Source organism: Vombatus ursinus, unplaced genomic scaffold (assembly GCF_900497805.2).
Source record: "Vombatus ursinus unplaced genomic scaffold, bare-nosed wombat genome assembly UNPS02014790.1, whole genome shotgun sequence".
Taxonomy (NCBI): domain Eukaryota; kingdom Metazoa; phylum Chordata; class Mammalia; order Diprotodontia; family Vombatidae; genus Vombatus; species Vombatus ursinus.
The window spans coordinates 140,400-149,739 of NW_020954568.1; the positions used below are offsets into that span (position 1 = coordinate 140,400).

General features: G+C 57.7%; 1 protein-coding gene across 2 annotated transcripts in view; it reads left to right on the forward strand.

Moving 5' to 3' along the window:
* The window catches only part of LSP1 (lymphocyte specific protein 1), a 58,656-nt gene that overhangs the window by 39,843 nt on the left and 9,473 nt on the right, over positions 1-9,340 (forward strand). For both annotated transcript variants that reach the window (XM_027868669.1, XM_027868670.1), the window contains 7 exons: positions 1,171-1,329; positions 3,800-3,989; positions 5,047-5,172; positions 7,113-7,156; positions 7,284-7,365; positions 8,440-8,574; positions 9,113-9,190. In XM_027868669.1, coding sequence (XP_027724470.1) covers positions 1,171-1,329; positions 3,800-3,989; positions 5,047-5,172; positions 7,113-7,156; positions 7,284-7,365; positions 8,440-8,574; positions 9,113-9,190 — 814 coding nt within the window. The remainder of the gene's footprint in view (positions 1-1,170; positions 1,330-3,799; positions 3,990-5,046; positions 5,173-7,112; positions 7,157-7,283; positions 7,366-8,439; positions 8,575-9,112; positions 9,191-9,340) is intronic.

Here is a 9,340-nt window from a genome sequence, read left to right on the forward strand (position 1 = left end):
GGTGTGTGTATGTGGTGTGTGTATATGTGTATATGGTGCATGGTGTGTGTGTATGTGTGTGGTGTGGTGTGGTGTGTGTATATGGTGTGTAGTGTGTGTATGTATGTGTGTGGTGTGTGTATGTGCGTATATGGTGTGTGGTGTGTGTATGTATGTGTGTGGTTGGTGTGGTGTATGTGGTGTATGTGGTGTATGTATGTATGATGATGTTTTCCAGAGTGGGGCGGACGGGTCTGTGGGAGGACGTCTCCAGCTGACCGTCCCAGAGGACCTGCACCAAACGCTGCAGCCTTGCGCCCAAAGCCCCCGGGTCTGCTTACCGCGCAGCCATTCCTTCGTCTGCTCCAGCCCCTGCTGGCCCCGTCCCTGCAGCATCTCTAGTGTCCATCCCCTTGTCCCTCGGCCGGCACCCTTGCCTGGACTTCCCAGTGGCTTCCAATCCCACTCGCTCCTCTGGGTCCCTCTCTTTCCGGGGAGGTGCCTTATCAGACGGTGGGGCCCCCCACTGCTTTCCTCGAGGCTCTCTCCTGCTCCTTGGGCTGGCACAGGAGAGAGCTCTGGCCTTGAGTTCAAATCCAGCTGCAAGAAGGGAGTGACCCTTCTCTCTTGGCCTCAATTTCCTCATCTGTAAAATAGTGCTCCAGGATAAAATGCAAACTCCCCTGTCTGTCACCCAAAGCCCTTTATGACCTGGTTCCAATCACCATTCCAGCTTTATTGTACATTCCTACCCATCCCGTGCTCTGTCCAACTAGGCTGGTTTCCTTCCTACTCTTCTCACACACATATGACTTTCCCTCTCCTGCCTCCAGGACTTTTCATCGGCTGTATCCTCAGAACACCTCTGAGAATCCCTGGTTCCCTTTGTGATTTAGATGAAGTGCCTGGGTGGCACCACAGCCAGTTAGGACTAGTGCCATGCCTCACACTCTGCCTGTCCTGGGCACTCCTCTATCCTGTGCCCTCCACTCCTTTCTACCCCCCACCCCAACCCTGGGGTCCTCAAGTGAAGGTTGGGAGGCCTGGGGAGATTCTCAGTCAGTTCCATGGTGGGTGGACTGGGCCCCTGGCGCCCAGGCTGGGGGGAGATGGGGTGATATCAGAAGGATGGCCCGTCTGTCTCTCCTGCAGTGCCCCCTTGCAATCTCTCCCTTCTCTCTTCATCTTCAGCCTTGCCCTGAAGCCCATGGAACTGGAAGAGGATGAGGGCTTCAGCGACTGGTCCCAGAAGATGGAGCAGCGGAAGCAGAGATGGGGTCCAGATGGGAGCCTGGACGGCGGAGAGACCTCTCAAGAAGAAAGCCCAGAATATGAGGACCGAGCTGAGGGGTGAGCGTTCTGCAGGCACCTTCTCCAGGCGTGAGCCACAGGTCCAGAAGGATGTCCAGCCGGGCAGGGGAGGGTGTCGCCCCAAAGCAAGCACAGACAGCTGGACCCTGGTCATCTTCCCGGGGCTTTGCCAGCTCCTTGTGCCGCCATGATGGTGTTTGAGTCCAATGGGGGGAGGAGGGAGGAAGAAGGAGAAAGGGAGGCTGAGGGCCTGCCCCAGGGAGGTGGACTCAGGCACACACACACAGCTCGGAACAGGACACACAGACTCAAGGGTTGCTTGTGAGCTGTACGTAGTTGGGGCTCCCAGAGGTGGCCAGGAACCAGGGATCAGTGAGCACTGGGGGCATGTGGGGGAAGGAAGCAGGGAGTGGAAAGGGGGAGCAAAGAAGGAGAGAGGGAGAGACAGAGAGAAGGACAGAGGAGGCAGAGAATAATAGGGAGAGAAGGAAAGCATGCAGCAGACGGGAGAGGAGAAGGGCGAAAGGGAGAAAAAGATGAATGGGGGGAACGGGAGAGGAGGCAAGGAGTGTAGAGAAGGGGGGCAGGGAAAGAAAAGAAGGTGAGGAAATGGGAGCTGCGGAGTCTGGGGGCCTTCAGGGCCATGGCCCTGATTTGATATGCCCCATGCCCAGTGGACTCAAACCGCCTCAGGTCTGTTCCCAGCTTCCTGGCTCCCTGCTGCCTCCCTGGGCAGTGTGGAAGCCTTTCCAGTTGCCCTAGTGGCCTGGGCCACAGCACTGAAAGGGCCAGGGATGGAATGGGGCTGGACCTCCTCGTCCCCCTCCTCTCCCTCCTTCTTTCCTCCCTTCTTTCTTTCCTCCCTCCCTCCCTCCTTCTTTCCTCCCTCCTTCTTTCCTCCCTCCCTTCTTTCCTCCTCCCTTCCCTCCCAGGGCTCTGGGCTCAGAGACTTAGTCCCTCCCTCCCCAGCTAAGGCTCTGCTTAGACTCAGGCCATGTCCAGGGAAACTGAGGAAACACACAGTGCTGGGGGGAGGGAGCTCCCTTGGGCCCCAGCCCTGTCCACAGCTGTGAGGGTGGGTGAATTTTGGGCAGACGTCACATGTGGGCCTCAGTTTCTTAGAACTGGAAGAATCAGTGCAGGAAGATTGTAGAGTCCAACCCGTCCCTGTGCAGGGGAGGAAGGGAAGACCCACCCCGGGAAGGCCTTTGGCCAAGGTCCTGGAGGTGGGAAGTGTCAGAGCTGGGATGGGAACCCAGGCACCTCAAACAGTGGCACAAATTGAATGCTCCATCAGCCGGCTGTGTCGGTCAGGCTGCCTCTCGGCTGTTTAAAGTCTACGGTTATCTCTGTTTTCCTGGGGTTTTACTCCTTTTGTGAACCGTTTCCCAGGCCTTTTAGTCTGGCCTGCTTGGCCACACCTCTGCTCTGGAGTCCCTCAGACTGGCCCTCTCTGCCTCAGGCCGCCCCTTGTCTCAATGGCTGCCTCTGTCCTGTCCAGGCGTGGGTGGGATCAGGCTCTTGGCATGGTGCGTGTGAACCCTGAGCTGGTCACAGATGGGGGGACTCCAGGCAGTACCCCTAGTGGTCATCTGGCCCCATGATGGGAAGATCACTACCTGAGGCTGGGGAACAGCCCATGCCCCTTGATGGCAACTCCTGCGACTTTAAGCCTGACCCTCTCTTTTTTGCTGACTAGACCCCAAGCCCTGCTCCTCAGGGCTTAATGCTGCTCTGGGGGAAGGTACTTGAGGCTGATCTCTTGACAGGGGTCAGGGCTGGGGCCAGCATTGAGCCTGGAGCTGGGGCCTCAGGGGCTAAACCCCAGCGACCCCCACTCACCCTCTTCCTCCTCCCCAAGCCTGTGCTCCCTCAGACTGCCAAGTCTCACCCTCCCCCTTTTAGGCTCCTGACCACCCATCGGCTCTGCCCCCTCTTACCTCCTTCGCCATGGACGCTGCCCTTATCCTTCGTGGCCTCTCTGTTGTTGAATCAGGTTTCAGGCATGTCCATGACCCTGTTTGGGCTTTTCTTGTCAGAGATCCTGGAGTGGCTGGCCATTTCCAGCTCGCTTGACAGATGAGAAAACTGAGACAAACAGGGCAAAGTGACTTGCCCAGGGTCACACAGCTAGGAAGTGTCTGAATTCAGGGAGAGGAGTCTTCCGGACCGCACGAGTGGCACTCTATCCATCGTGCCACCTGGCTGCCCTGGCCTCAGTTTATCTATTTGTAAAATGAGGGAGGGAGCAGATGTGTGGTAGCCCGGCAGCTCTGGATTCTGTGATCTCCGTCCCAATTCTTTAGGCCTTTAAAGTTGGCAAAGCATTCTCCCTCTAAGGACCTGGGAGTGCTAGTGTGATTGTCCCTACACGCAAGTGACCTGTCCGGGGTCACACAGCCTCTTAAGTGGGGCAGCTGAGCCTGATTATTGCCCAGGCTGGCGGGGCCTGCTGGCGGCAGGGAGGGAGCGGTCTGTCATCTGCTGACCCTCCCCCTTCTCTGGGCAGGTCCTCACATCCCTCCTATGAGGAGGAGGAGGAAGGGGACGATCCTCCCCTGGGCCAAACCCAAGCCAGCCTGAGCCAGCTCTGCGTGGATCCAGTGCCCAGGCCTGGGGAGGCCGCGAGAGACATCCTGGAGGAAGAGATCGGCCTTCTGGAGACGGGAAGCTGCCTGCGGGTGCAGGCAGAGTCCGAGGTACAGCGGGGAGCTGAATGGGAGGGCACGGGAGAGAAGAGCCTGTGTCCTGGCTGGACCCCTGAACGGCCACTTCCCCCTACCCCATGCCTTTTTCTCCCTGTCCTTCTTGTCCTGACTTGGGCTCTCCTGCCCCTCCCCTCCCCGGTCCCTGTGGTTGCTACTGTTTCTAGCGCTGGAGCTCTGGGTTTCCAGGCTGTACCTAGGGTGGGGTGACTGGCGCTCTGCTGCAGGTGCCCACATTCAGAGGGTCTGGTAGCACTCCACATGTTCTAGAGAATAGAAAAGAGGGAGCTGAACCAGAGTCACTGGGATGTCCCCAACACCCAGCTCCACCCCATTCACGTTACAGGTGGTGGAGTAGCCTCAATGTGTCCGGGGGAGTTTCTGCCCAAGCCCGGGGCAGGGCTCTGCTATTCCCTTCAGCTGAATTTGTCTTTCTAGGCCGATATCCAAGCCCTTCCCATATGGGCATGCATCTTGATAAGTCTGCCGTGGAGGCAGAAGATGCTAGTTCTGGCCTTCTTGGTCTCCCTTCTGACCTGACCAGAGACTTTCAAGTCCCCCCGGGAAGGCTCAGTGCTTTGGCCTGATTCTGGTGGCAGTCTGGGGCTGTGGAAAGAGCTGGGGCCTGGACATTCTTGTTCCAGATCTCTCATTGATTGGCTATGCCCCTTTCGCCACTTTGTGCCTCAGTTTCCCTGCCTGTTAAATGAGAGGATAGTGTGACAGCCCTGAGACGCTGCAGTTTCTGACTTCCTTCAGATGGAATTGGTCCCAGAATTGTATAATTGGAGAGCTGGAGCAGGGCCCCACCCTGGCCTGAGGTGCTGCTTCTCTGGGGCAGGGGCTAGCCTGCCCTGTAGAGCTCCCCACACACTAGGGCTGATAAAACTGGGGGGAGGGGGGAGGACGACGTCTCATCCCTTCCACAGGGGCTGAGGGTCGACATCTGGCTTGGGTCACAAGATGGTCCAGCTGGGGGCACCCTCTTACGCCCTGGCGAGGGGCTGGTTTTCTGAAGGCTTCCCCCCACACCTGGCCTCTCTGCCTCCAGGACAGAAAGGCATCACTGAAGGCCACTCCTGTGGAGGAGGAGGAGAGGCAGCCTGAGGCCCCCAGCCCCTCCAGCCCAGAGGCCAGGGAGGAGCAGGACCCAGCACCCCTCAGTCCCACCACCAAGGTAGGCACTTTCTTCTCCGCAGGGACCCAGACGACAGGTTTTCCATACTGGCCCAGTCTTGTTTGTCTGAAAAGAGAAGTTTACGCTGTCCATTTCTGAGCCTCAGTTTCCTCATCTGGATAAAATGTTGGACCTGAGTTCAGATCTGGCTTTAGATACTTACTAGATGTATGACCCTGGGCAAGTCCCTTTATCTGTGTCTGCCTCAGTTTCCTCATCTTTACCATAAAAGGAAGAGAATAATAACATATGTATATATAATATGCAATAATAATAATGCTACATACCATTAGTCTATGTGGGGCTAGGAAGTGCCCCTCCTGCTGCCCTCATAGGGCTATTGGGTGGGATTGGTTTGGGTGGCTGCCTGGATTTGGGATGGGAGTTACTGCCATTTCTGGAGCAGCCTGTGAGGTTTCCTAGTAGCGATAAGTCAGGTAAACAAGCATTTATTAAGCGCTTGCTGTATGCCAGGCACTCCGGGATCTTGGGCAGGTTTCTGAGCATGTCTGGGCCTCATGTCCGCAGGTGGGCTCTGACCAGCTGTGATCTGCACTTCAGTGAGCTCAGCCAGCAGCCCTGACCCCCTGGGCCAGTCACAATCAGTGCCTGTTAATCGATGTGTGTATGCTCCTGTTTGACCTTGGTCGTTTCTGGACGTCTTCCCCTCCCTCATTTGATAACGCTGAGCTCTCCACTCACAAAGAGTGATTCGGGAAGTCCCTCCAGGCTTTTTTTTCTTACTCTAGCCGAACTTTTTTTCTTTTTCTTTCTCTTCTCTTTTTTTTGGCGAAGCAGTTGGGGTTAAATGACTTGCCCAGGATCACACTGCTCAAGAGTCTGAGCTGGATTTGAACTCAGGTCCTCCAGGGCCAGTTCTCCAATCACAGTGCCACTTAGCTGGCCCTTTTTTTTTTTTTTTGGTCACCTCACAGCCTTGTCTGGCTTTAAATTGTCAGTCTGTCTGCCGCTTGGCAAGGTGACTTTCTCGTTTTTTTAAACACAATGTATCCTTTTACATTGAGAGGATTTGTCAGTTTGGGAGGTGTGGCCATATGTGGTGTGCCAGGCTGGCCTCAGCCGACTTTCCACCAGAACGCCTTCTACTTTTCCCAGCTGGTCGTCTCAGATAAGGATTTCCTCCTTATTTCCTTCCTAATTTCTCCCTGTTGATTGGAGCCCTGCCTGTGTTACACTCAGAGCTGCTGTCCCTGTTGGCTTCCCGGTCTTTCACACCTGTCCTTTAAGAGGAATGACCCAGAGGATTTGCATATCCCCGTTTTACAGATGAGGAAACTGAGGGAGACAGGTGAAGTGACCTGTGCAGGTCACTCTGCCAGTTGGTGACCGAGGCTGGGCTCAGGGTGTGGCTTCCCAGTCCTGGACTCTCTCCACCAGCCGCCTCTGGGGGATGAAGTGGTGAGGGAGAGGGGCCGAGCTTTGGAGGGTCAGGTAGCGGACTCTGTCTTGGACATGTCGAGTTTGAGCTTTGCCCAGGACATCGGACTAGAGATGTCTGATGGGCAGGCAGTGATGGGGGCTGGCACCTGGGGAGAGGAAGGCTGGACCTCAGCAGGGAGTCTTTTCTAGAGCTGGTCACTGGGGAAGATGCTTCTGTGTGCTGGGGCCCAGCCGAGGCTGGAGGTGGGAGTGGGGAGCACAGCCCGCGAGGGCTTAATAGCCTCTGGCCTGTCACTCAGCCCTGATGTTAGCTGCCTAGGAAACCTTCGATCACTTCTCTGCATCAGGCCTCAGTTTCCCCAGCAGGAAAATGAGGGCACTATCCTAGGTGACCTTGTCTTCTGGCCTGGAAGAGCCTTGCAGGCATCAGTGTGGGCACAGGGCCCGGGGGAGGGTGGGGGAAGGATCTGCCTCCCTCAACTCCCACGGCCTTGACACTGACCTCTGCCCCTCCTCCTTTCTAACTTCTCCCCTTCCAGCTCATCGACAGGACTGAGTCCCTGAACCGGTCCATAAAGAAAAGGTAACCCTGCCCTGGGGAGTCAGGTGACTTTGGGGAAGCTCAGATCACCTTGGGGCTGTCGGGGCCTGAGAAGGGGGCCCGAGTCCTGGCTGGCCTCTGCTCTGAGTTTGTCGCCCTTCTCCCCTAGTAACAGCGTGAAGAAGTCACAGCCTGCCCTGCCCGTGTCCAAGATTGATGACCGGCTGGAACAGTACACTCAGGCCATTGAAGTAAGGGCATTCTCTGGCCCCTGGGCTGCCCTGTGGGCCAACGTGAGCCCTGCCCGCGTCCCCTCGCTGCCCATCTGGAGGCCATGGTGAAATCAGGGGATCCAAGATGGTGGGGAGGGCTTGGGTTGCCCCGAAGGGCAGAGGCAGTCACCAGGACGGGCAGGGACCTTGGGTTCACGCCGTCCGGGCATTGGTCAAAGAGAACTAGGGGTCATTGAAAAAGGGCAGCCTCGTCTTGCTCGGCAGAGAACGAAGGGCCCCGGGGGCCAGGGGGCAAAGAAGCCAGTTGCAGCTGGAGATCAGGGCGGCCTGCCTGTCAGTGAGAGCTGTCCAGAGGGAGCGTGCTCCCCTCGTTGGGGATCTTCAAGCCGAGGGCCGGGGCGACCCCCTCTGGGGCATGCTAGAAATGGCATCGGGCTCCTTGGGTTAGCCTTGCGCTGCTCAGAGATGCTGCCACTCTGAATGGCTCTCAGCGTGCGAGCAGGCCCCCGCTGGGATGCCCTGTCTGAGCTTCGGGTAGAACAATGCTTAACAGAATCCTTCGGTTGAGACCCTCGTGGGGACGGCGGCTGCTCCCTCCACCCCCCCCACCTCCTGAGCCCCCACGAGGGGGAAGCCTGTGGGGGAGGGGGATGGTGTGGAGGGGAAGACTTCCTTCCTGACGAGGTCACATGAGCGTAGACCTCGAGCCAGAAGGGAGGGGGTCATAGGGAGAGCGGGGCAGGCCCTCCAAGGCCCCCCAGGCCAGCCTCCTGTTCCCAGAGGTTCACACGGGTGGGGGTGTTGAGCCCAGGTGTAGGCCCCCTGCCTCCCTAGACTGCCCTTCTGATGCTGGTGACCTCACCTCAGCTTCCCTGCTTGAACCTCGCTCTGGTGCATTTTAGATGCCCTTCTGTCCACGTCCTTCCCCTCGTCCTCCCTTGCCCAGCTCAGCATCGACTCTGCTAACTAAGACTGTGTGTGCGTGTGTGTGCGTGTGCCTGTGTGTGTGTGCGCATGTGCGTGTGCGTGTGTGTGTGTGTGTGTGTGCATGCGCGTGCGTGCTGGCTGCCTCCATCTGCATCTGCCCTACAGACTGCTGGCAAGACCCCGAAGTTGAGCCGGCAGCCGTCCGTGGAGATGCCCGCCATGACCGTAGCCAGCTCCAAAAACCTGTGGGAGACTGGAGAGCTTTTGGCTCAGTCTTCGGCCAAGACCCCTCCATGCAAGGTAAGCGCCTTCTCCCCTCCTCCCCCATCTGGGCGCAGGGAGGTTCCTTCAGCGGCCGGAGGGGAAGGCCTGCGGGTGCTGGCTCCTGCCCTCTCAGACCTCCCACCCCAGGAGATGTCCCCTCCATGGGACGAGCGCTTTAGAGGAGGCGCCCTCAGGAGGGCGGCATCAGGGAGGACTTCCTGGAGGTGGGGGTTGCATTGAGGTCAGCTTTAAAAGCTGGATAAGAATTCAGTGGGTACGGCCTGAGCCGGGGCACAGGAGCGGCAGAGGACAATTCTGAGTTCTGGGACGTCATTCAAGCACCCTCCCACAGGCAGAGAGCGGTTTACCAGGGCCAGGGCGAAGTATGCTTGGGAGTAGGACAAAAGCTTGGGTGACACCTGCTTGCGGGGAGCCTTGAATGTCAGGCACAGGCGTCTGATAGACAGTAAGGATCTACAGAGGGTTCCGGAGCAGAATGATGCTGAAACTTGTGCAAAGGCTGGGGGTGGGGAGAGGTGGGAGGGGGCTCCGCTCAGCTCTCTCCTCCTTCCAGGACATCGTGGCTGGAGACATGAGCAAGAGGAGTTTCTGGGAGCACAAGGGGGGCAGCAAGACTTCCTCTACCGTCAAGGTACTGCATTTGGGGGGGCGGGGTTAGCAGGCTTCAGCCTACCCTGCCCAGAGGCCGAGGCTCCCTGAGGACAGGCCGTATTATACATGTCCCTGTGTGGGTGCATGTCTGGGGTGTGGGTGTATGTCTGTGGTGTGTGTGTGTGTGTGT